Source organism: Megalobrama amblycephala, linkage group LG13, assembly GCF_018812025.1.
Source record: "Megalobrama amblycephala isolate DHTTF-2021 linkage group LG13, ASM1881202v1, whole genome shotgun sequence".
Lineage (NCBI taxonomy): Eukaryota > Metazoa > Chordata > Actinopteri > Cypriniformes > Xenocyprididae > Megalobrama > Megalobrama amblycephala.
The window spans coordinates 13,946,192-13,974,187 of record NC_063056.1 but is presented as its reverse complement, the minus strand read 5'-3'; the positions used below and the strand labels follow the sequence as shown (position 1 = coordinate 13,974,187).

General features: G+C 35.8%; 2 protein-coding genes across 3 annotated transcripts; one reads left to right on the top strand and one right to left on the bottom strand.

Annotated features, from left to right (window-relative positions):
• Window positions 1–431: 431 nt before the first annotated feature.
• On the top strand, window positions 432–1,095 carry tmem238a (transmembrane protein 238a). Its single transcript, XM_048152690.1, has one exon. The coding sequence runs from the start codon at window positions 441–443 to the stop codon at window positions 771–773; it is 333 nt and encodes a 110-aa protein (XP_048008647.1). The 5' UTR covers window positions 432–440; the 3' UTR covers window positions 774–1,095.
• Window positions 1,044–27,424, bottom strand: si:dkey-17m8.1 (C-Jun-amino-terminal kinase-interacting protein 4). 2 transcript variants are annotated; one of them, XM_048152688.1, is made up of 28 exons: window positions 27,270–27,424; window positions 25,970–26,441; window positions 23,550–23,744; window positions 20,917–21,037; window positions 20,188–20,258; window positions 20,027–20,094; window positions 19,790–19,865; window positions 18,256–18,434; window positions 16,453–16,715; window positions 16,194–16,251; window positions 15,862–16,014; window positions 12,097–12,139; window positions 11,837–11,964; window positions 11,424–11,477; window positions 11,200–11,340; window positions 10,408–10,534; window positions 9,170–9,253; window positions 8,659–8,706; window positions 8,175–8,316; window positions 6,574–6,616; window positions 4,244–4,324; window positions 4,062–4,129; window positions 3,834–3,982; window positions 3,573–3,744; window positions 3,251–3,364; window positions 3,055–3,153; window positions 2,349–2,441; window positions 1,044–2,186 (listed from the first exon to the last, which is right to left on the bottom strand). In XM_048152688.1, exons 2-28 carry the CDS (start codon window positions 26,066–26,068, stop codon window positions 2,077–2,079), a joined length of 2,979 nt encoding a protein of 992 aa, XP_048008645.1. In that variant the 5' UTR covers window positions 26,069–26,441; window positions 27,270–27,424; the 3' UTR covers window positions 1,044–2,076. The 2 variants fall into 2 exon arrangements, with proteins under 2 accessions (XP_048008645.1, XP_048008646.1); XM_048152689.1 differs by having other exon boundaries at window positions 18,256–18,431.
• Window positions 27,425–27,996: the final 572 nt, after the last annotated feature.

The window sequence follows — 27,996 nt, the reverse complement described above, 5'->3', positions numbered from 1 at the left end:
CGTGACGTCGAAACTATTTTTGAGCACAGATGGAAAAATCCGGAAAAACACAATGTTTATCATGTAAATGAGAGTCTTTCTTGTCGGTTTTTAAAACGAACATAATTTCCGTGATAAAAGGTAAGTATGCCAATCGTTCAGGTGAGATTCAACAGGTGCAGCGGGGTTTTCCCAAGCATTTCTTCTGAATAAAAGATATCTTGTTTTATAAGCTATAGTATTTTACTGTGCTTTACTTTACATTAAGATGAAGTAAAATGTAAAATAAAATAATTTCCTTCAGGTAAAGAGTAGGCCTACCTAAGAATATATTGGTTATAACCTTGGCAAAATCAGATTTGTTCCTACCAGAACAGTGATTTTTCTTTTTAGGAGTAGTAACACGTTTTCCATCTTTTTTCTTCCCATTTCTGCTATACTCGTCATGTCAGAGACACGTGATGATGTCTGGTGCTGACCGTGTCGGACTGACCCACTGTAAGTTTGTGCTGGTGTTCGCAGTCCTCATGGATCTTCTCGGTGTGTCCACCCTCTTGATCGGCGTCTTCGTCCCTCTTGAAATCGGCGGTCGTGACTTTAGTGATCTGTTGGTGTACTCTGGAGCTGTGCTGGTGTTGATGTCTATGGGGGCTTGGATCATGTGGTACAGTGGGAATATTGATGGTTTAATACCAGAGAAGGAGATGACACCCAAACGCAATGCTGTGGACCGGCTCGCTCGCACCCTCAGTCGGCGCGTACGGAGACCGCACCGCAGCCACAGCACCTCCTGACCTCGGGGCATGACGGAGAGCACATACACAGGGCTGCTGGGACACCACACTTGAGCCTAAAATCTCAGCTGGAAAAGGAGGAAATGACTTTTACAAGTATGAAGGGTGACAGATGTGTTACAACGTGGTGTTTGCAACTACTACTACCACAAAACAAGTATGAAATTGCAGTTATTTTGTAGATCCTGTACTGTAGTGCAATATGTACAACTCACAAAATGTATTAAAAATGCTTGTGCACAATTTAGAACAAAGAGTGAAAACTGTTTCTACTGTTTTTCTATTTCTGTATTTCTTTTTGCAATAAAACTTTTTGAATGCATCTTTTGGCGTGCAAAACGTGGATGATTAAATTTGAAACACTGATACATTTTTTTTATAATTTAAAATCATACATGCAGCTTTGGTGCTTTATTTTGCCAATACAGAAACACTTTTCAGACCAAAACTCAACTCAATTTATAACAATAGTGAAAATGTATTTACAAAGTTCCATATTACTATATGAAACACTTCTTCCAGTTAACAAAACATGTAATCTCTTTCTCTCTCACTCATTAAATAGGCAGAGCCACATGTTTGCTCATTCAAAAATACTGCAAGAATTGCCATACAGACTCCTCCATTCATTTCACAACAAATAACTTAGAAACCAACAACCAAATAATAATAAAATTAAAAATAAAACCTCACCCTCAACACCAAACCTGCATTGTTAAAAAAAAAAAATCAAGGACAGTCAAAATGTACGTAGTGTCAATCCTGGTCAGTTTCTTGTCGTTGTGATGTTTTTTTTCATGCAAGTTTTCCAGTTGATCTAATGCATTTTTCCAAATGTATTTTTCAAAGTACTGCATGTCCTGACCAGCAGCATATTGGTTCAAATACATCACTCCCCATGACTTGAAATAAAAGAAATAAAAATATAGTAGTAATTCCTGAACGAGCATAACAGTCACAACCTGTTTTTGTTCCAGTATTTAGGATGATTGATTCATTAACCAAAAAATAAAATAAAACACTGGCCAAATACAGAAAACACAAAATAAGGCACACTGGAGAGAAGCCAGTTGAGCGGTCAGTTCACCCCAAAACAAGTAAAATAAAAGTGCAGAATGAGTGTTGTACGTCCAAAATGACATTTCTTTATGTTTCTGCTGTACTTTGACTTCAGGCCCTTTAATTCCCTTTGGGAGCGTCTATAGAAGGGGACAGAAGAACAGTAATGCACTGTAGTATGTAGTGCGCTCGATCATGTCCTGATAGCGCTCAAAGGCAGTTTGAGTCAACAGCTGAAGTGCTTTCAGAGGGCGGGGCTTGGGACGGAGAGGGTGGGGCTCTGCCAAATAATCATGTGACTTCGCTCTGATCTCTGTAGAACACTCTCACTGGCCCCATCACTTCCATCATCTCCTAAAGAGGAAAAAATATTTAATTATATCCTTCATAAAACATGCTCAATGGAAGAATAAAATTCTTAAATAAAAAAAAATAATAATTTATGAATTTATAATTTGAATAAAAAAAAATTCTTAAGGTTGTGATATAATAATCTTGCCAAGAGAAAAGTCTCACCAATTCGGAAGTTGATATATCCTTCCCCTCCACTGAGAATGAGCTGAGAGGTAGTAGCAGCGCCATCTGCTGAACTGGAGGAGGTACGGCAGCCTGCATTGAAAAGCATATTTGCATATTTGAAAAGACAAAGGTACAAGACTGTGTACTTAACGGCTTTAGTGAAGGAAAGAACTTCAGTCCCATGAGGAAAACTACTTGTTTACAAATGTTGATTATTTATAAAAACAATATATTTTTCTAAGTTTAATACAAAATATGCATATGTATATATACAAACATTTAAGTATTTTGAGAGCGTAGAGAGACCAACTCGATTACATTCACATTGCTTCATGGGAGTGGGCGGAGCTAACAAGATCTTTTGGCGCTTGTTGCTTTTTTCGACTCTCTGATTGATGTAATTTTCTGTATAGCATCATGGGTAATGTAGTTTTTCACCAGGAATTCCATGATTATTTTATAAATAAGCTGAAATTAAGCTGGCTGACAGCTTCAACAGGAGCAAATACCATGGATTCACAAATTCATCCCTCACAGTAAGTCTGTCTTTAATGTTTATAAGATATCGTTCAAAATCAATTTCCCTATGGAGAAAATGAATGGAGTTTTTACTTCCGGAACCCGACTGTTGCACTCTATTGTAACAATTACTCCCAATACTCGTCTTCCATCAACTCTTACTGAAAGTAAACAAGGTTCGAACCTGGAGCAGAAATAATGAATTTAACTGCTTGTCGGTGACCATGGTAACAGAGCTGAGCTGAAGCAAGAGAGCAATATGGTATAGAGCAGGACTCTGAACCTACCAAAAGAAAAAACAATGGAAATTCAAGGAATGTTGAAGTTTCATAATTCAAAACCACTCAAGAAGAGTTTATTTTAGTGGGAAAAACACTTACTGAGTGACAGGCGAGCTGAGAAGATTGCGCCACTTCCTGTGCCCACCCACAGCCGCCCACTGACCACAGACAAGGCTGTGATCTGAAGAGGAGAGAGAGACAGGAACGCAGAACCTGTCAAATGGAGAGGGGTAAACAAAATAAACCTTTGTTCAATGTAATGCTTCCTTGCTTAATAAAAGTATTAGTTTCTTACACACAAAAAAAATCTTATTGATTTCAAACTTCTTAACAGTAGCGTACAGTATATCTAAGAACTGACACTCATGCATGTAAGATTTCATAAAATATCCATATCAATGAATGAATACAATTCAAATACCTAAAGCTTTATTCACTATAGATGATAAATCTACTTCTTGTAGTGGGCGGCCAGTTGTCCAATCAAAAAGCCTAAGAATGGGATCCAATCGGCAGGAAGCCCAGACTCCACTTCCTGCTGCGCACAGAAAACGCACCTGCTGCTCACTTCGCTCAGACACTGTGAACGATTTCTAAATGGACAGAAAGAGCAAGTATAAGTGAAAGAGTCAGAATGAACAATGATGAACAATGAACGACTCCATTTCCATCCGAAACCAACCTCTACTTTCCGATTTTTCACACTGATCATGTAAACTTTATTCCAGTATCCCACCCAAAGACAGCCCTCCTTTGCTAGGCAACAGCGAATGGGCTGCAAAGGTGGTGTGCCGAGGGAAAGCACCTCTTGAGACTGGAGATTCCAGATGCCTACAAATATGATCATTACAAGCCATAAGTACAATTCATATCTAAATAACACACCCAAACAGAGAAACCTCAAACACACCTGAATTGTGGGTGAAGAATGCAAGCGTCCCATTGGCCAACCCAGCGATCACCTCGCCCTGAGAATACCTTTATATATATATATATATATATATATATAGAAGAAATTCAATCAGGACCCTCTGGCATTTCATTTACATCAAAGATAAAAATAAATGACAGTGATTGCAAAAAGAAACTGACGTCAGAGAGTGCACCCCCTCAGAAAGACTGACAGACTGCAGACAGCGGCGTCTGGAGCTGGAGGATGAATGAATCAGCACTCTGCAAGAGGAACAACATGAGATGATGAAACTTATCTTAATGCTACATTGCCTAAAACAACAGCTGATGACAACTAGATTTTTACTTTTTTTTTTTTTTTTTTTTTTTTTTTTTTTTTTTTAAACTACTATATGTAACTTCTTATGGAAGCTTGTTTCCTCCACGGAATACAAAATGAAAAATGAATTGCGATTTTTTATCTCACAATTTTGACTTTTTCTCAGAATTGTAAGTTTATATCATCAGATTTTATAACATGCAATTGCAAGTTTATATCTAACAATTCTGAGAAAAGGGGTCAAAATTGTGAAATATAAACTAGTAATTATGAGAAATAAAATTAGAATTGCGAGTTTATAACTCACAACTGCAACTTTGTATCACTTGTAAGCTCGCAATTGTGAGAGAAAAAAAAAAAAAAAGAGTCAGAATTATGAGATAAAAAGTCGCAATTATCTTTAAAGGTGCCCTAGAATTAAAAATTGAATTTACCTTGGCATAGTTAAATAACAAGAGTTCAGTACATGGAAATGTACATCTCAAACTCCATTGTTTCCTCCTTCTTATATAAATCTCATTTGTTTAAAAGACCTCGGAAGAACAGGCAAATTCTTCGTTACGTAACAGTTGGGGTGTACGCCCCCAATATTTGCATATGCCAGCCCATGATCAAGAATCAAGACATTAGACAAGGCAGTATTAACGTCTGTAGCTGTGCACAGCTGAATCATCAGACTTTATGCAGGTAAGCAAGGGCAACAGCGAAAAATGGCAGATGGAGCAATAATAACTGACATGATCCATGATATCATGATATTTTTAGTGATATTTGTAAATTGTCTTTCTAAATGTTTCGTTAGCATGTTGCTAATGTACTGTTAAATGTGGTTAAAGTTACCATCGAAACTTCAGACACATTCAGGGGACACCTTAGACTTATATTACATCTTGTGAAAAAACGTTTGGTGGCACCTTTAATTTTTTAAATTCCATGCTGAAAACAAGCTTTCATACAAGTCTGATTTTTCCCCCTTAATTTCGCGTTTATATCTCGCAATTCTGAGAAAAAAAGTCAGATTTGCAGGATATAAACTTGGAATTGCAAGATACAAAAAACAGTGAGAAAAAAAAGTCAGCTCATAATCCTGACTTTATTACTCGCAATTGAGTTGTGAGCTGACTGTTTTTTCCTCAGAAGTGCGAGTTTATATTGAGAGTTATAAATTCAGTAAAAAAAGACTAAAAAAGTATTTTTCCTCAGAATTGGACTTTTTATCTGCAAGTTTACATCATGCATTTCAGACTTTTTTTTTTTCCACAGAATTGTGAAATAGAAACTCGTACTTACGAGAAAGAAATCTGAATTTTGAGATTAAAAGTTTATACCAATTATACCTTTTTTATTGGCTTATTCCATGGTGGAAACAAGCTTCCATACTTTTGGGCCTCTAGCGGTTGAAGCATAAAACTACAAATTATTTGCGGAAGAACATTGTTTTGATCATTCCGTGAGTTGTGCTTCAGCTCTGCTATTCTGCCCAGATGAGTGTGATGGCTTGACGCACGCCGCTGTGATCATGGTTAACAGGTGAACGCCTGATCAAAAGACTGGCAACGCTGACATTAGACATAATGACTGTGTTCATATCACAGAATGGTGGAAGCTATTATAACTTGCCTAGGCTATTTATAGGCAAACAGACCAAAGTAGTAGTAAGTGGTTTAGAGATTGGCATAGTTACCAACATATACATTGTTTTGTGAACATAGTCAATGCACAGCAAATGTGATGCTGTGAAAGTATATGAAGAGTTCAGATGCAAAAGCCTCTAAGTGCCATCTGAAATTTTCTTCTAAAATGAGCATTTTTATCAAGCTTGTATGTTTATGTTCAGTTATTTCACTTTAATGGCAATGAAAAGGACCTATTAATTGCCATTAAAGTGAAATTACTGAACCTAAACATATGAGCTTGATAAAAATGCTCATTTTAGAAGAAAATTTCAGACGACACTTAGAGGCTTTTGCATCTGAACTCTTCATATTGATTCAAGTTGCATTGTGTAGCTTTAAGAAAATGTTAGATGTGCTGGATGGTTTGAGGTATTATATCAAATGGACAATTTGAGGTATTATTTCTATAAAATGAGCTATGTATGAAACTTATACTTAATGTAGTACGAATTTAAAAAAAAAAAAAACCTATATACTGAAATAAGATCAAATAAATCAGAAAGAGATGCCCTCACCCTCCATCCTGTGTTCCAATCCACACAGTTCCTGCAGTGTCTCCTAACACAAGAGTTAAGACATCATTGTTCAGTACAACTCACCAACACTCAGTAATACTGAGAATATCCAACAGCAAGAGCAACTGATATGAATATAGAATTTTAAGTGACATGCCATGAAAGGTTTAATAACACGCCTAAATGTCATAAAGAAAATATTAAGCAATTAACTTCAGACAGGGGTGTAAAAAATATAGAGAAAATTTATGTAAAGTGTGAAAAAAGTCAAAGAATCATCTTGCTAAAAATATACTTGAAATAAATAAATAAATAATACACAAATAACTGTTCTTAAGTGTAGACTGATGAAATCAAGAGGTTGAGGAGATGAGGCCTCCATAGGGAGCAATGACATTTCCTCTCTCAAGATCCATAAAGATACTAAAAACATATTTAAATCAGTTCATGTGAGTACAGTGGTTCAATTAATATTATAAAGCACCGAGAATATTTTTGGTGCGCCAAAAAAAAAAAAAAAAAAAAAAAAAAAAAAAAAAAGACTTATTTTGTGATGGCTGATTTCAAAACACTGCTTCAGGAAGATTCGGAGCACAAATGAATCAGTGTCAACCTGGATCTTGAGAGAGGAAATGTCATTGCTCCCTATGGAGGCCTCACTGAGCCATCGGATTTCAACAAAAATATCTTAATTTGTGTTCTGAAGATTAATGAGGTCTTACGGGTGTGGAACGGCATGAGGGTGAGTAATAAATGACATTTTTTCATTTTTGGGTTACAATTTTGGTTAACAAAATGCACAAATGCACTATATAAAGTTACTGTATGTTTAAACCAATGCTTTGGTGACTGATAAGAGATCTCTTCACGAGGAACATTGACCAATGCTGTGTTCAATTACATTTCACAGTAAAATGGATTTCACTGGCTGTTTCACAGACAAGTAAAATGATTTGATTGGTAACACAGTAGAAAGACCAAATATGTTTTTAATTTTAGTCACAATGACCATGAAAATATGTACACTGCTGTTTAAAAGTTTGGACTCTGTAAGTTTTTCTTTTAAAAGAAATTAATACTTTCATTCAGAAAATACGCATTAAATTGATCATTGTTACATAAAATATCTATTTGTGAACTTAAGTTTTGAACTTTCTATTCATCAAAGAATACTGAAAAAAATTACTATAGTTTCCTTTTTTAACACTGAATAATACATGTTTCTTAAGTACAAAACTAGCATGTTAAGACTGATTTCTGAAGGATCATGTGACACTGAAGACTGGAGTAATGATGCTGAAAATTCAGCTTTGACATCACAGGAATAAGTAATATTTTAAAATAGGAAAAAGTTATTTTTAATTGTAATAATATTTCACAATATTACGTTTTTACTGTATTTTTGATCAAATAATTGCCTCCTTGGTTAGCATAAGAGAAAAATCTTACTGAAAATTAAGTATTCAGTTTCAGTAATATCCAAATAAAGCACCTCAAGACAATACTTACAGTAAGTACTAATACTCAAATGTCTTGCACCCCTAAACCCAGAACTCTCACACCAGTGTAAAATAAAACAAAGCTGCAGTGTTCCGACTGACCAGTAGGGGGCACAGCACAGATGCATAATGCTGGGGATGAGGGTGGAAGGCTGAACTGATCCAGAATGGTATTGGAGCGAGCCGGGTCAATCACTGTGACATCACTGCTGGAAACAGGTCCAGTGACGGCCCACACCGAACACTTTGGATGGGAGGCGGGGTGTGAAATGTTTACAACAATGACTGACATGATGCAACATGGTAATTACATGAAGGTGGTGGTTAAATGCAATTTTGTACAAGCCAAGAACCTGCTCTGTAATACAAGGTTCCCAAAGTTCATAAAAAAACTGAAATTTAGGGAATTTTAAAACTGGGATTTCCAGTCCAACTTTTATTCTAGTGTAATGTTTATTAAATTATTTTTAAAAACCTTATTCACATAATTACAAATGACTAGAGCAATCATGGAAATGAAGGCGTGGACATGAACCCTGTACATGTTAATCAGCTGTAAAAGATTGTGATGGTTTGCTGAACATACCGTCTGCTCTCCTGATATCTCCGGAGGAACCGCAACAGCACATGTGAGCTGTAAAAAAATGTAAATTTATAAATCAACATCCTGTGAATCCTTACTCTCAACTGGCTAAAATCAGTGTAGGACTAGACACACAACTGAAAAATGTGGAAAACTTATAAAACGTAGATTATGGTGACGTTAAAAGCACGTCATAAAAGCTACGATAATTTACGTATGGTAAAAGCTACCATAATTTTAGATAAAAAAAAACTATTAAAAAACACATTCACATTAGAAATGATGCTTTGGCAACTAACTGAAATAAGTTAAAGTTGAAGTACTAAAACAAGTAAAACAAAAACTGACTAAAGACTAAAACTGAATTAATAGCTAAATAGAAATACATATGTAAAAACTAATAAAAAAATGAAATTTCTAAAATGAAAATGAAAATATAAAAATAAACGGCAATTCAAAATAATAATAAATTCAATAATATTATGTGAATAATAGAGTGATCAGTGACCCTCACCTTCGCTGTAGCATCTCTCTGGTCCAGCAGTCTCAGCTGGATGAGGACGGGCACGTCTTTAGGCTCAGCAGGGGGTTCAGAGTCCTGCTCCACATAAACACACACACTTTTACAATCAACTGATTCATAAACCCACTGAGAGGATGTTAGTTAAGGAGTATGATTGAGAGTGTGGAAATTTGTAGACATACAGTACAGTCCAAAAGTTTGGAACCACTAAGATTTTTAATGTTTTTAAAAGAAGTTTCGTCTGCTCACCAAGGCTACATTTATTTAATTAAAAATACAGTAAAAAACAGGAATATTGTGAAATATTATTACAATTTAAAATAACTGTGTACTATTTAAATATATTTGACAAAGTAATTTATTCCTGTGATGCAAAGCTGAATTTTCAGCATCGTTACTCCAGTCTTCAGTGTCACATGATCCTTCAGAAATCATTCTAATATGCTGATTTGCTGCTCAATAAACATTTATGATTATTTTCAATGTTGAAAACAGTTGTGTACTTTTTTTTTTTCAGGATTCCTTGATGAATAGAAAGTTCAAAAGAACAGCATTTATCTGAAATACAAAGCTTCTGTAGCATTATACACTACCGTTCAAAAGTTTGGGGTCAGTAAGAATTGAAAAGAAATTAAAGAAATTAACACTTTTATTCAGCAAGGATGCATTAAATCAATCAAAAGTGGCAGTAAAGACATTTATAATGTTACAAAAGATTAGATTTCAGATAAACACTGTTCTTTTGAACTTTCTATTCATCAAATAATCCTGAAAAAAATATTGTACACAAATATTTTGTACAATTGTACACATTAAATGTTTATTGAGCAGCAGATCAGCATATTAGAATGATTTCTGAAGGATCATGTGACACTGAAGACTGGAGTAATGATGCTGAAAATTCAGCTTTGCCATCAGAGGAATAAATTACTTTGTCAAATATATTCAAATAGAAAACAGTTATTTTAAATTGTAATAATATTTCACAATATTACTGTTTTTACTGTATTTTTAATTAAATAAATGTAGCCTTGGTGAGCAGACGAAACTTCTTTTAAAAACATTAAAAATCTTAGTGGTTCCAAACTTTTGGACTGTACTGTATACTCAATTTGTAGACTAGTAAACTCACTAGTCACACTTTGGGGTGGGGGCGGCTCACAGGGCAACTGTAATCCACCTGTTGCTATAGATACCAACTGAATGAAACAATGTGTATGTATGTTTACCTTTATGTTTGTAACAGCGAGAGGCATGCTCCATCCATGGAGCTGTTTTTTACCCAGAGTACCCCACACGTGAGAACGGATCTCCCTGTACATCTCTCTCTTCCTTAACCTGGGAGAAGGAGAAGTCCTGCGCAACAAAAACAAAGCTTTGCCTTCACAGTGATACATTACATTTTAAAATATATTAAAATAGAAAACAGTTGTTTTAAATTGTACTAATATTTCACAATAATAAATGCAGCCTCTGTGAATATAAGAGAATTCTTAAAAAAAAAATTAATGGTAGTGCATGTTAGAGTCAATGACATTAATATTCCTACAGATATATTCAATTCATTAAAAAGTACATTCAAATTCAATTCACACATACAATGATTTGAATATATCTCTTCTGTGATTATGTTTTTAATTTGTGAATTAATATTCATTTTTGGGGTGAAAAAGTAAAGATGTCACAGCAAATAATCATGTATTTCAAAACTGCTTCCCTAATTATTAATATCTGAAAAATGTCAAGTCATGTAAAGCAACCATCAAAGTCATACTGTATGGTGTAACCAACATGTAGCAAAAAATGCATAAAACAGGAAATTATATCACAGAGAAGACTCCTGCAGACACTCTGATGTCTGTATCAAGGTCAACAAGCTTCTTAAAATATCAGCTAAGTCATTTGTTGGTGAATGAATAGTCTTAGAGACCTGTCATCCACCCTATCACGTATCACTTATAATACACAAGGAAAATTAGCAGGTAGACAATCAATTAGCAGGTATTTGAAAGAGGACTCACTCTTTTAGGGGCGGTCTCGTGGAGAGTTGCTGTGGAGACCCCACTGGTGTTTGTGCAGGAGCTGGCGCGGGAGAGATAGTTAATGCTAAAGCTGTGGCTGGTGCTATCTGACCCTTTGTCAAACCTAGAAAACGATTAAACCTGCAAGAAAGAAAAAATGTGCTCAGAGCAGGAAATACCATGAGTAAACTGGCTTACAGGTATATACTGTACAGTATCCTCACCTGCTCCAGACACCACCCTTCCCTTCCACAGGGGGGCGCTCTTCTTTAGCAACTCTAGAGGACAACATAAACAAATTAGTTTAACTACAGTTTTACATGTTCTGTGTAAAACATGTGTGTTTGCCTGTGCAGAAGTCACTGCAACAATGCTAGAGCCATATGTGATTGCTAAGGCGCTCCGACTGATTTTTAGAGCATTGCCATGTCATTTCTCAGGAGTTCTGGGTAGTTTTTAATGGATTAATTCAAAATAGCAAATATATGGACAAGCCACATGATTTGTTGCATTATTTAATGCACCACTTGTGATGAAGGTTAACAGATCTTGTTCCTCACTTTACAGTTCTGAATGACAGGTGAACATTTCTGTTAGAGATGAAGAAATGCATCCTGGGAGAGGTAGATTAACACACCTTAGCGTCTGAGAGCGCCGCATTGTTTCCTGCAGTTCAAACAGTCGCTCTTTGTACTGATTTTTCTCCATGACGACCCGGGCCATTTCAGAACGAGAGAAGCGACGGAGGGAGGTAGGTAGAGAGGCCTGGAGTGAACAAGAGAGAATAAGGCAGGAATTTGGCATTGTTTTAGGATTAAGTGGAAGAGTTTTCACAATAGTGATATCAAACATATCTGTAAATATGCCTTGCACCTGAAATTTTTCATACAGACTTACATCAGGGTCCTCTGACTGGATTGTCTCTAGCTCTTTTCGTAACCTGTTGTGAAATAAAAAGCCATTTAATAAATAAATAAATAAATAAATAAATAACTGTTGCCTATCATCTACATCAGTGCCTTCATCTACACTACAAAAGTTTGGGGTCAGTATGTTTTTTTAAAGAAACGAATACTTTTGTACAGCAGGGATGCATTAAATTGATCAAAAGGGACAGTTAATACATTTATAATGTTACAAAAGATATCTATTTTAAATCAGTTGTTTAAATCATCTGTTCTGACGGATCATGTGACGCTGTTGAAATTACAGGAATAAATTACAGTTACTTGAGATTGCACAAATATACAGGTGCTGGTCATATAATTAGAATATCATCAAAAAGTTCATTTTTTATTGTAAATTATTTTTAAAAATGAAACTTTCATATATTCTAGATTCCCTACATGTAAAGTAAAACATTTCAAAAGTTTTTTTTTTTTTATTTTGATGATGATTAGAGCGTACAGCTAATGAAAGTCCAAAATCCAGTATCTCAAAATATTAGAATATTTCCTAAGATCAATCAAAAAATGGATTTTCAAAACAGAAAAGTTCTTTAAAGTATGTTCATTTGTGCACTCAATACTTGGTCGGCAGCACATATTACAGCAAATGACTTGCTCCTAGCACAAATTACAGCATCAGTGAAGTGTGGCATGGAAGTGATCAGCCTGTGGCACTGCTGAGGCACTATTTTTTTGCACTGTGGGCAGGTGCTAAAGTCCTGCTGGCAAAGGAAATCAGCATCTCCATAAAGCTTGTCAGCAGATGGAAGCATAAAGTGCTCCAAAATCTCCTGGAAGATGGCTGCATTGACTTTGCATTTGATAAAACACAATGGACCAACACCAGCAGACGTCACGGCCCCCCAAATCATTACTGACTTCAGAAACTTCCCACTAGACTTCAAGCAGCTTGGATTCTGTGCCTCTCCAGTCTTCCTTCAGACTGTGGGACCATGATTTCAACATGAAATGCAAAATTTACTTTTATCTGAAAAGAGGACTTTCAACCACTGTTCACTGTCCAGTTCTTTTTCTCCTTAGCCCAGGTAAGATGCTTCTGACATTGTTTCTGTTTCAGAAGTGGCTTGGTAGTCCTTTTCCTGAAGATGTCTGAGTGTGGTGACTCTTGATGCGCTGACTCCGGCTTCATTTGACTCATTGTGAAGCTCTCCCAAGTGTTTGAATCGGCTTTACTTGACAGTATTCTCAAGCTTGCAGTCATCCCTGTTGCTTGCCTACCCAATTTCTTCCTTCCAGTCAACTTTGCATTTAATATGCTTTGATACATCACTCTGTAAACAGCCACCACATTCAGTAATGACCATCTGTGACTTACTCTCTTTGTGGAGGGTGTCAATGATTGTTTCCTGGACCATTGCCAAGTCAGCAGTCTTCCCCATTAGTGTGGTTTCAAAGAACAAGAGATACCCGGAATTTATACAGTAGGGATGGTCATTTAATGAAACACAAATGTAAATATTCTAATATTTTGAGATACTGGATTTTGGACTTTCATGAGCTGTACGCTCTAATCAACAAATTAAAAAAAAAAAAAAAAAAAAAAAAAACTTTTGAAATGTTTTACTTTACATGTAGGGAATCTAGAATATATGAAAGTTTCATTTTTTTAAATAATTTACAATAAAAAAATTAACTTTTTCACGATATTCTAATTATATGACCAGCACCTGTATTTTACAAATTTACTGATTCTTACTATATTTTTGATCAATTAAATGCAGGCTTGTTTAGTAGGGGTGTAAGTTAATGGGGGTGTAAGTGTACGGTGCAAACGTCAACCATGGGCAATCCATTTTCCAATCGCGGGCAGTAATATAACTCTGTTTGCTAACAGGAAAAAGAGCAGAAGAAGAACTGCGCATATGCAAATGACTTGAGCATTTGAAAACAAAGTTCACTAGATGCGTCTTTCAGCGCTCATGGACAAAAGAGTATACTTTGAAAGGCAAAATGGAGAGGAAATTTAAGTATAGGAGGGTTGGGCTTAAGCTTTGAATGTTTAAATATAGTTTAAGTGGAGCAAATTGTAACACTCCTAATAAACAAGTTTTATTTTTCATTATTCTATTTATTTTGTACTTTTATAACACAAGATGCTTTTTGGTTTTGAAGGTGATTGTGACCAAATACCTTTTGATTTTTATCAGCCCTGCAAAAAAAAAAAAAAAAAAAAAAAAAAAAAAAGACCTATGCAAGAGTGAATTCTGTTACTGCTTAGTGCTTAATACATTAAAAGGAGGCTGTACTGTACCAACTAGGGGACTAAATGTAAATGCCGCTAGGTGGAACAAACTAATTTGCACTACTGTCTATTCAAAGTAAAATAAAAGAAACCTAGCATTATGGATTTGTTCTTTTGTCCAGTAACAATTTAATTTAGGGTCCAATTCTCACTTTTAACTAGTTGCTTCTCAGCATGCATATTACTAGGATATTGGCTGTTTATTAGTACTTATAATGCACATATTAATGCCTTATTCTGCATGACAATATTCTACATCCCATAATCCTACCCCATACCTAACTTTAACAACTATCTTACAAACTATTAATTATCAGTAAATAGGGATTTATTGAGGCAAAAGTCATAGTTAGTAGTAAGAATTAGACCCTACACTAAAGTGTGACCATTTTTCCTATTGTACCGAAATCGTACCAAACCGTGAGCCCAAAACAGATGTACGTACTGAACCGTAACTTTTGTGTACCGTTACACCCCTATTATTTAACATAAGAATCTTCTTTCAAAAACAAAATCTTACCCACCCTAAACTTTTAAACAGTGCATATTTTTTCCTGAATCACAATCCTACATTAAATATTTATCAGGTTTTGTTCCTGAAAATACTGAGCAGTGTCATTTTATGTATATGACTTTGACTTTAAAGGTCCCGTTTTTCGTGGTTTTTTGAAGCTTTGATTGTGTTTATAGTGTGCAATATAGCATGTGTTCATGTTTTGCGTGTAAAAAAACACAGTATTTTTCACATAATTTACTTATCTGTATACCGCTGTTTCCACTGTCATAAAAACGGGCTGATGACTTCCTTGTTCTATGAAGTCCCTCCTTCAGAAATACGTAACGAGTTCTGATTGTTCCAGCGGTTCCTGTGTTGTGATTCGACAGCAGCTTAGCAAACCTTGCCCGGAAAGGTCACGCCTCTTACCATAACGTGGAGATGCACGCGCTCAGTGTTATTGTAAACATGTCTTTAATTTTACCCTATCAATTTGAGCCGGAATCAGACCCGGTGATTGGACTGCGGGATGAAAATAACAGCGTTTCGACGACATGGCGACAAACACACTCTACAAACGCAACTCTTGTATATTCCTGTGGGCGGAGGTTAGTCAAAAAACTGTTTTAGTGACGTCATTAAAGAAGGAAGTAGAGGGATGTAAGTCCAAACTGGCCGTTCGATGTAGGCGACTTCTGTTAAATAAAATATCTCGCTTGGCATTGAACTTTGAGCTTTAAAATTTTACAGATTTTATTTATACTCTAACAACAATATTACACACTAACTAAAGTTTGAAACATGGGATCACGAAGAACGGGACCTTTAAACTGTATCATTCCCACTTGTTATATATTAAAGAACTGCTTGGTTAAGTATTCAGTAAACTGATAATTCTAAATTAAGTCCTGATAAATTTCATAAGGTTTTACATAAGAATCAGTAATTCGCTTTACCGCTTGGATTCCTCCTCCATCTCCTTGGTTTTCCCTTCCAGTCGAGTGATGGTTTCATGGCAAGAAGCAAGTTCCATATTCAGGGAAGATCTTTCACTGGTCAGCTCCTCAACACGAGATATAAGGGCCTTACGAGCAGCATCCACCATTTCACTGAGACAGAAGCAAAGGCATGGATGGATGGATGGATGGATGGATATACGTGTATAGATAGATAGATAGATAGATGGTTATGTTTAACACATATGGATCATGATCAGAGATTCAGATCCTCGTTCAAAAACTAACTTTGACAATAAAAAGATTGATATGTATTAAAAAAAAAATCTTACTGAGTGTGCTTCAGTTCCTCATACTGAGAAAGAATCTGTTCAAACTGGTCTGTGCTATCTGTAAACAAAACAGAAACACAAACATTTAACCACACATGCATAACTGCTTAATTACTGTACAGACAATAACAATTTGCATTAAAAACTTTTTCGATTGCAGTTGATAGGAATTTTATGCTTTCGCCTGTTCCTTCTTTCAAATGTAAATTTCTTCTAACACACACATACACGCAGATTAAACACACGATCAAACATGTACCTCTGACGCTGGCCCCTTGGTCGACGTTTTCCACATATTCCCTGCTGAGTTCAGATAACTCTGAAAACACAGAGTCGGTATTCCTTAAATCCCACTCCAAGCAATCAGAGCCGGTGTCCATCTCTTCCTCCTCCTGTGATTTTTCTCCATCTTTCACCTTCTGGTCTTCATCTACCGCTCTCTCATCCTCCTGGGTTTGTTTCATCTCATCAAACAAACTAGAGTTTAGTCCAGAGGTCTCTGTCTTCGAACAAACAGGGGAGCTGGAACGAGCAAAGAGAGACATATGAACAGAAAAGATGACAAAAAGTTGTTTATGGGAAATAGATTAATTATGAGTATATAAGAAATGCAATCAAATATTATCAATGTTAACCAAACTCATAAGACTGTATTTATTTATTTTTTCTCTGCCATGCAGGAGGAGACAAATGACAAAAAAAATCAGCTGACTTGACTTAAAAATAAATCAAATAATAGAACATCCACAGGATGTTACACACATTAACAGAGAAACAAACACCCACTCACTTCCTGAATTCAGTAAGACAAAAAGACAAGTGCATGACAAAAAAGAAAGAAAAACAGAAAGTTGACTGAGACGCACAAGCCTTAAATGACCTTTACAGTATGAAAAACATTTATGGATTTCACCCAAAAAAAAAAGAAAAGAAAAAAGTGGCATTTAATTCCACACTGGTAAAGTATGATTTTCAGTAAGATTTTTAAAGTTCTTGAAAGAAGTCTCTTATTCTCACCAAGGCTGCAATCATTTGACCAACAAATATTGCAAAAAACAGTAATATTGTGAAATATTATTACAATTAGAAATATAAAAATATATTTAAAAAAAATATACATATATATTTTAAAATGTATTCCTTTTCATCATCATTACTTCAGTCTTCAGTGTCACATGATCCTTCAGAAATCATTCTGATATGCTGATTCAAAAAACATTTTTTATTATTTTTTTTATTATTATCAATGTTGAAAAGAGTCTTCTGTTAATTTTGGTTAATTAAAAGCATTTATTTTGTGTGTATACAGCACATTATTTATATATATATGTATATATATATATATATATATATATATATATATATATATATATATATATATATATATATATATATATATATTATATTATATTATATTATATATATTCAAAAAAAAAATACATCAAACTGGTACAGATTAGGCATGTGACGGTATCAAATTTTCATGTTAGGATAATTGCTGAAGCTTTTATCCCGGTATACTGTATTATCACGATACTAAAATAAATTGCAAAAAAAAAAAAAGTGTTGTCGTACTATAACAGGTTTAATAACTTGTATGGTGTAACTTAATCTGAACGGCTGTTTGAATAATTTAAATACTGTTCAGAAACAGAAAGTAGTGCAGCTGCTTTGTTTAAGGGGTTACCAGGGTAACAGGTGCATTTCTGCTCTTCCATAAGCGCCCTCTGCTGTAAGAAAGTGAAAGTGTCTCTTTTAGTCTCCTTTACTCTTTCCGCCATGCTGCTCATGCGTATTAAGGTTGCTTTTATCAGAGTGCGCATGCCTCTTTGACGCAGCACACACGCAGTGATGCAAGTTTTAACCGGCTGATGGAAAAGTATTCTTAAAATGCATTCTAAAAATCTGAATAATTTGTAATAAACAACTATTCACTGTATTTTGAAGTGCCCACAATAACAATACAGTGCACGATCATTATCGTGATATATCGTATTACCATATACCAGCACGTCTTGTACAGATACAGTACAATACAGTGTCTCCTTGTAAATTACTGTACCTTGTTTCAATAAAGCCCTTCAAATGGGCCAGCTCAGGGGTGGAGCTTATGATGTCACTGATGAAGGATTGATCATCATTGTTATGGTTGACCTCAGCATCGGCTGTGTTGCTGTCATTGTTAACAGTAATTTCTGACACAGTGGAATCAGGGCCACCACCAGGTTTTGACCCATGCTGCTGAAAGAGAGGGATAAAAAAGATTTTTTGTGAAAATCAAGATTGTTTTATACTAGCAATCAGGGCTTGACGTTAAAGGGTTAGTTCACCCAAAAATGAAAATTCTGTCATATATTACTCACCCTCATATCGTTCCACACCCGTAAGACCTTCGTTCATCTTCGGAACACAAATTAAGATATTTTTGATGAAATCCGATGGCTCAGTGAGGCCTGCATCGCCAGCAATAACACTCCCTTTTTCAATGCCCAGAAAGCTACTAAAAACATATTTAAATCAGTTCATGTGACTACAGTGGTTCAAGCTTAATATTATAAAGTGACGAGAATACTTTTTGTGCGCCAAAAATAACAAAATAATGACTTTATTCAACAATATGTAGTGATGGGTGATTTCAAAACACTGCTTCATCGAAGCTGAACGAATCATTTGTTTCGAATCAGTGGTTCAGAGCGTGTATCAAACTGCCAAAGTCACGTGAACTATTGAAGTTTCAAAACACTTATGACGTAACGAAGCCTCGTTTACTGAAATCACGTGATTTTGGCGCTCTGAACCACTGATTCACAACAAAAGATTCGTAAAGCTTTGAAGCTTCATGAAGCAGTGTTTTGAAATTGCCCATCTCTAGATATTGTTGAATAAAGTCACTATTTTGTTATTTTTGGTGCACAAAAAGTATTTTCGTCGCTTTATAATATTAAGCTTGACCACTGTAGTCATGTCGACTGTTTTAAATATGTTTTTAGTAGCATTCTGGGCATTGAAAAAGGGAGTGTTATTGCTGGTGATGCAGGCCTCACTGAGCCATCGGATTTCATCAAAAATATCTTAATTTGTGTTCCGAAGATGAACGAAGGTCTTATGGGTGTGGAACGGCATGAGGGCGAGTAATAAATGACATAATTTTCATTTTTGGGTGAACTAACCCTTTAACACCCGCAAGCCCGCCAAATTTCAGTGTACTAAATTGAGTTACTTTTCACTGCTTATTGCATATGAACAGTCAAATACACACAAAATAATGTCAAAATGCCGCTCTAAACACAGTTATGTTTTAAGTGAACGTAAACAGTTGAGAAAGAAAACGCATGTGTAACAGTATAATGGATCCATGTGTCAGGTCTTAAAGTGACAGCGGTCTAATATACCTGCTGCCAATGAGATAATATTAAAAATATCTATATGGTAGTTTTTTCCCTATGGTATCCATGTCATAATTGTGGCCAGTGAAAATGCTGAGTAACCACAGTGGCTGGTGAGCAAAAACAGTTAATGTCAAGCCCTGCTAGCAATATAAAATAAATATTCTGGAAGAGTGAGTGTCTATCACACTGAATTTCAACTAAAATCACCTCTTCAGTGATGATTTCAGTTTCACTTTGACCTTGGGTAGAAACAGCTTCTGAATGTTTGCTGTGCACATGATTCCTGCAAACAAAGATAATCTCAGCTGACATGACAACACGATGGACATTTCCAACTACTCAAAAGCAGAGAAAGTTATAGTCTTTTTCTTTTTTTTTTTTTTATTACAAGGAACATGTATCAAATTGTGGGGTTCCACTCTCAAAAAAGTGTAAGTGTGTTACCTGAAATTGGAGCCTTCACTCTCCCACTCCTTTTTCCTTTCCAGCAGATCTCGATGTGTCAGTACTAACTGGATTTTAATAGAGAGGATTAAAAAGTGATTTTAAGAAAGAACCATCAAGCTAAAACTAAAACAGACACACAGACTTAAGTATTGACGGACCTTGTTATGTGTGTGTTTGATTGAGTTTAGTTCTCTGGTCAGATTTGTTTTCTGCTCCTCCAAAGCCATCACTACAAAGAAAAAAACTACGGTCATATATTTAAAATATACATTTCTATAAATCATGCTAATGTGTATTAAAGAGATAGTTCACCCAAAAATGAAAATGACCCCATGATTTTCTCACCCTCAAGCCATCCTTGGTGTATTTGACTATCTTCTTTCAGACGAACACAATCAGAGATTTAAAAATATCCTTAGTCCTCCAAGGTTTATAATGATTGTGAATGGTAATCCAAATTTTGAAGACAAAAATAATGCATCCATCCATAAATCAAAATGAATCCAGGTTAATAAAGGCCTTCTGAAGTGAATTGATGTGTTTGTGTAAGACAAGTATCCTTATTTAAAACTTTATAAACTAAAATAACGAGCTTCCGGTGCGACAGCCATATGCATTTGACATATGTCCAAAAAGCGCTTTTTGTCTTCAGTATTTGAATTACCATTCACAATCATTATAAACCTTCAAGGACCAAGGATATTTTTTTATAAATATATCCCCGATTGTGTTCGTCTGAAAGAAGATAGTCATATACACCTAGGATGGCTTGAGGGTGAGTAAATCATGGGATAAATTAAATTTTTGGGTGAACTATCCCTTTAACAGGCTGGGACAGACAGAGAGGCAGAGCAGAAGAGTGCAAGGTTTAATTAGGAGAGACTCACATTGGTCAGCTTGTTCTCTGGCTTTCTTCTCCAGTTCTCGTTCTCTCTTTTCTCTCTCCTTATCTCTCGCACGCATTGTTCTCCTCTCTTGCTCAAACTGGTCATCCAACTCCAAATAGCGCTGACGGTATACAGAAAGGTTTAATGTTTTAAAGGAATTTAAATTTAAAAGTGCAATTTTCCCTCATTAAAAAAAGTAATACTTAAAAAAAAAATACTTATATGTAAAACCATGTATACTCACATGAGATGATGTCAGTTAAGATAGATAATTCATGGTTGAGTGCAAATATAATTTTTCTTTAAAATGGCAAAGTAGCTTTAGCATACGTATATCTGACCAACAGGTGTCAGCAGTGGCAATTCAATTTTATTTTTTTAAAGGTGCCCTCGAATGAAAAATTGAATTTATCTTGGCATAGTTAAATAACAAGAGTTCAGTACATGGAAATGACATACAGTGAGTCTCAAACTCCATTGTTTCCTCCTTCTTATATAAATCTCATTTGTTTAAAAGACCTCTGAAGAACAGGCGAATCTCAACATAACACCGACTGTTACATAACAGTCGGGATCATTAATATGTACGCCCCCAATATTTGCATATGCCAGCATTCTGAATCCCAATATTATGAAAGGCATTAGACAAGGGCAGCCAGTAACGTCTGGAGCAGCACAGCCGAATCATCAGACTAGGTAAGTAAGCAAGAACAATAGCAAAAAATGGCAGATGGAGCAATAATAACTGACATGATCCATGATATCATGATATTTTTAGTGATATTTGTAAATTGTCTATCTAAATGTTTTGTTAGCATGTTGCTAATGTACTGTTAAATGTGGTTAAAGTTACCATCGTTTCTTACTGTATTCACGGAGACAAGAGCCGTCACTATTTTCATTTTTTAAACACTTGCAGTCTGTATAATTCATAAACACAACTTCATTCTTTATAAATCTCTCCAACAGTGTAGCATTAGCCGTTAGCCACGGAACACAGCCTCAAATTCATTCAGAATCAAATGTAAGCAATATAACAGTATACAATACTCACATAATCCGCTGCATGCATGACGAACACTTTGTAAAGATCCATTTGAGGGTTATATTAGCTGTGTAAACTTTGTTTATGCTGTTTAAGGCAAGCGCAAGCTCCGTGGGCAGGGAGCATTAGCATTTAAAGGGGCCGCACAGCATAAATCGGTTCATATTTAATGATTCCCCAAAATAGGCAGTTAAAAAAATTAATTAAAAAAAATCTATGGGGTATTTTGAGCTGAAACTTCACAGACACATTCAGGGGACACCTTATATTACATCTTGTAAAAAAACGTTCGATGGCACCTTTAAAGAAAGAGACCACAGAGTGACCAAAATGTGCAGGGAGAGAGAGGAGAAATTACTACTACTACTACTACTACTACTACTACTACTACTACTACTAATAATAATAATAATAGTAATAATAATAATATTTTTTCAATGTAATATTTAACACAATTAAAACAAATTCAATATAAGATGTGAATAAATATTAAAGACCCCCTGTTGTCAAAATCACATTTTTAATGTTGTTTGTGTCTATTTGGTGTTTTTAACACGCTTTAAAACAAACCATGTGCAAATTCATAAGTCAACACCATTGGTATATTCTCTGTATATTTTTCTGTTGATAGTAAAAATCGCAATATAGCAGGTGAATTATGTATATGACTTATAATACAATGTTATGATGAACTATATGCCTTTCTCCACTGCCGTTCTAAGTTGTTCAAAGCGTTACTAAGGATACTGATTTTTAGAAGGCGAACTGAGATGGTGAACAGGAACATGGTTTGTGTAACATTAGCAACACATTATTAGCAGATGTTTGATAATATAGTCAAGCAAAAGGTTAACCATATCATTGACACATAAAACGCATTACCATTCTGATACATAGATTGTAGATGACCCTGTATAATTCACTCTTCCTCTTCTTCTGAATCAGTTTCTGGTTCAAACATATATGGCTAAAATAACCCAGTATTTCAGCCATCGTGCAGCGTTTACTACAGTAAAGTTGAGCGAGTGGATCAGGCAGGGATCTGGTGTGATTGAGTGGAGATGGGGACTAATTTGCATATTCATGGTTCCGCATATACTAAATAAAGGGTGTAGAGTTACATTCAAGCTATTTTTAAGTCATGAAGAAATCATTTACACAGGAAAAAAAGTTTAAATGTGCCATTTTGGTGTTCATAGATGAGTTTTAACGGATAAAATCATTGACTATGGGGGGCTTTAATACATTTTTGAAACATTTTTTACATAACTGATCTATTTAGCGAGTCATGCTGCTTTTTTGATTGAGTGGCACAAACAGCTGCCCCGTATCGCACAGTTTCATAGTGTTTATGGAGAAGGACTGAAGCTGCCCTAGCACTAATCCACCTATGGGTGTCAATATTAAACCCAAAACTATAGTACTGCTAGAGTTCACATGTGAAGTTTGAAAATTTTTAGGAATAAAATTCATTGAAAATAAATTGTAAATTATTTTCGAAATCATACAATAAAAAAAAAAAAATAAATAAATAAAAAAAAAGCAATTCACAAAAGACCTTCAATTCATCCCACAGGTTGTCTCTCACCTCCTGGCTCTCTCTCCTCAGTGTTTTCTCACTCTGATACCTCTGCAGCAGTTCTTCCCTCTCTTCTTTCTCTTTCTCTGCCTCCTCCTCTCTCTCTCTCAGCTGAGCCCTGCAGCTCGCCAGCCCCTCCAGAACCCAGACGAGGATGGGCAGCAGAGACTCCACCACTCCAGCTCCATGAGTCTCCACCACTGACTGCAAAAAAAAACAACAAAAAAAAAAAAACAGTTTGAACTGTACTTGTTCCCTTGTGATGTTTTTGGTGTGTTTTTCCTCCCCATCACATTTAAAGCTCTTATCTTAGTGGCCAGTTGCACTCACAGGAAGAGCAGTACTTATGACTTTTGCTTGTAAAGAAAAAAATGTTATGGTTGACTTCCCTTATGAAAAGTCAGCAAAACATCTGCTCTGAACTTCTGTTTTTGAGTGAGGGGCAAATGATTAAAATGCTTCTAAAGCTTTAAAGTCACCATGATTATTTGTATGGAAGATTTCAGTATATATATATATATATTACAAAAGATTAATCCATTCCGTACACATTATTATTTTTTACAATTTCATGTGTCCTCATAATCTTTAAAGGGGACCTATAATGCCCCTTTTACAAGATGTAATATAAGTCTCTGGTGTCCCCAGAATGTGTCTGAAGTTTCAGCTCAAAATCCCCCACAGATCATTTATTATAGTTGTCAAATTTGCCCCCATTTGGGTGTGAGCAAAAACACAGTGTTTTTGTGTGTGTCCCTTTAAATGCAAATGAGCTGTTGCTACCAGCCCGCTTTCTTGAAGAGGGCGGAGCTTTAATAGCTCACGCTTTGGTTGCTCAACAACAACAAAGCTGGAGAATCTCACGCAGCCAAAATGAAGATTGTCAGTAATGGTGTTCAGCCTTACATTGTTCAAACCGGAGTCGGACACTGATGGAGAGACTCAGGAAGAAGTTACAACTTTTAGAATGAAACTGGACGTTTCTGAATGAATTGATTAAACTCATCGACTAGCATGTGCCATCATGTTGATCTTTTGTGCAAATCCAGCATTGAATTGACTCTCGTTTGTGAAGCAGTCAGCCATAAAATGATGGCATGGTAACAACACTCTACTACAACAACTCTTCCTCTTCTCTAAAGCAGCCCAACATGGCCTCACCCCCTTTGTTGCGTGTTCTCGAGGCAGAGTTTATTTAAATTTTGGGGTTTGAGATGTCACTAACCCAGGAAGAAGCTTGTTGTAGTCCCTACCAGCCATTTGTTTTAGTCCTTAAAAAGTGATTTCTGTGAAAGAAAATATCTCCCTATGCATTGAACTTTCAGCGTCGTAACTTTGCAGATGTTGTTTATGCTCTAACAGCAACATTACACACTAACTAAAGTTAAAACACAATGGGACAACCTGTCACTCACCTGAGATCGACCAATAGCAAACCACAATGATCCAATCAATTGCTGATGTACAAAATCAAGTCCCGCCCTACATTTTTTCTTATTCGAAAAGCCGTTTCACTTGGATATACCTCACAATATGGAAGAAAAGACAATGGCAACTTCCGTTTTAATGCTGACGTTAAAGTTATTTTGATTGGTGAGTGTATTAAAGGATTAGTTCACTTTTAAATAAAATTTTCCTGATAATTTACTCACCCCCATGTCATCCAAGATGTTCATGTCTTTCTTTCGTCAGTCGAAAAGAAATTAAGGTTTTTGATGAAAACATTCCAGGATTATTCTCCTTATAGTTGACTTCAATGGCCTCCAGATGGTTGAAGGTCAAAATTACAGTTTCACTGCAGCTTCAAAGGACTTTAAACGATGCCAGACGAGTAATAAGGGTCTTATCTAGAGAAACGATCGGTCATTTTTGAAAAAAATACAACTGTATATGCTTTATAAACACAAATGATCGCCTTGCACGTGCTTCCGCTTTCCGTATTCTTCATAAAGCTTACACTGTATATCCTACGCCTTCCCTATTCTACTTACGGAAAAAACAGAACTGGTGCCGCATTCGTTCCATAAGTTGAATTGGGAAGGCGTTGGACATACAGCTTTTTGAAGAATACGGAAAGCGGAAGCACGTGCAAGGCGATAATTTGTGTTTATAATGCATATACAGTTGTATTTTTTTCAAAAATGACCAATCGTTTCGCTAGATAAGACCCTTATTTCTCGTCTGGTATCGTTTAAAGCCCTTTGAAGCTGCAGTGAAACTGTAATTTTGACCTTCAACCGTCTGTAGGCCATTGAAGTCCACTATAAGGAGAATAATACTGGAATGTTTTCATCAAAAACCTTAATTTCTTTTCGACTGATGAAAGAAAGACATGGACATCTTGGATGACATGGAGGTGAGTAAATTATCAGGAAAATTTTATTTGAAAGTAAACTAATCCTTTAAGTTGGACACTCTTGATTGGTTACCTGTAGCTCAGAGTAGAGTTTCCCCGCCTCCTCACTCACGATATCTGGATCCAGTTCCAGTTCTCCACTTCCACATAGAGCACTTTCGCCACAATCCATGTTTCAGGGCTCCTTGTTCTCTGATCTGCTCTGAATCTACACCCAGCCTTGCTGTTGTACTTTGCTATACGACCCAAACGTCTTCCTTTTTCAATCACACTGTTTTCACTACCTTAAAATGGTCTCAGTGTGCATGAAAATAGCGGTAGTGTGTTAGTGACGGCGTGTATATCTACTAAAACATCTCTTCCTTCCTATAAATAACTATCTAAGAAACAGAACTATTGTCTTAAGCCGCATGGTATTTTTGGTTAATTCCTCCCCTTCCATGCTTCTCGTTTTCTGTCTCACATTCATTCTCAAAACTAAACTGACCAAAGGGGTTAGGGGTTAGTTGGCGCTGTTCGTGTCTGGAGGTGTTTCGGTGTCCATTCTGGGGAAAAAAAAAGGAAAAGATAAGTTGAAGTGTTGAATGTGTGTTAGTACATGTAAACCATTTTAAACAGCAACTTGTTATGCATGAAATTTATTACCCAATATTGACTGAAAGATTACATTGAATATTTGTATTTTTATTCATTCATTTGTCACAATAGAGGGCTATTTAACTGATCTGGAAAATGGTGAAACCAATTACACAGTGTAAAATATATTTCTCCAACACATTTATATAAATGTTAACATAAATATTATCCATCTTCTACCCCAAAACATGGTTTAAATGTAAAGTCTGACTGCAGTTTTAGATCTAATGTTTGAAAAATAACTACCATATAACTTTTGTAATTGTCTGTAACTCACCCAAATCTAATACTTGGTCTTTATATGGTATTTAAATATTTTTTATTTAGCTTTCTGTTGTCACTCTTAGTGTGGTTCACTGTAAACATCGAATAAGCTAGTGAAAAAGTCATTTAAACGGCCAATATAAAAACAACTGTCAAAAACATCATGTTTATTGGACTTTTGTAGCATGAACTGTCATGAAAACAGACACATAATGTAAGTTACACACATGCATAACACACATTTAAAGTCCCAGAAAGACGAACACATCTCTCAGACTCAAATAAACATTACTTCATAAACATAAAGTGCAAACATAAACTCATATATATTTAACAGAAAGTCAAATTTACGTGACTTCGGCAAACACCTTGAACGCTGTCTGCGTGCGTCTGCTTTGACACTTGGCATTTTAACAGGATATTTCTCTACCAAACGATCGTTTATTTTGGTAATAGCAAATTTATCAACTCACCTTTACATTTTACTGTGGCTCGGACACAATGTCTATGAGTTCATGGGGATGAAATTACAAGTCCTTCGCTTTAGAAACGATATCAATTACCCTAAACCAGGTTAAAAAAGTAGGCGTAGTTAGAACGTCAGCCGCTTGAGTGGCGTGAGTTTGGACCTATCACAAAGAACAACACTAAGTAAGAGCCAATAATGATGCAGAAGGGGCGGGGAATAGGCGGTGTTTCTCCCCTAAGAAATGAAAACTTTCCTGAAACTTGAACATTGACACGTGATGGCTCAGTCTCATCATGTGACTTCTGGGCAGAAAAACACACCTGGCTAAATATTTCGCATTCCAGATTGTGTCCGAGAGGTTTTAGGTAATCAAAGGTCGATCGTTTTTATTCTGACCGAGTTTACCACCTTCAGCCCTCCAGTGGTTTATGTTTATGTTTATTGCGCCGCTCCACCGGCAGCGGCACCGACACCCTATCAGATTTCACCACATGCTTGACAGGAGAGGAAATCGAAAGAGGTCTTCTACTGCTGGCTTCTACTCGAGACAAAAATAATAATAGGCACATTCGACGAATACGGTACACTGTTGGCCCATTACATTTTTAAAGCATTAGATCAGAAGTCTATAAAAATTAAAATCCTACAACAATGTCATAATTCTGAAATGATCTTTTGAATTGACATTAACCCTTTCATGCATGAATTATTAAATCACATAGTAATCATTT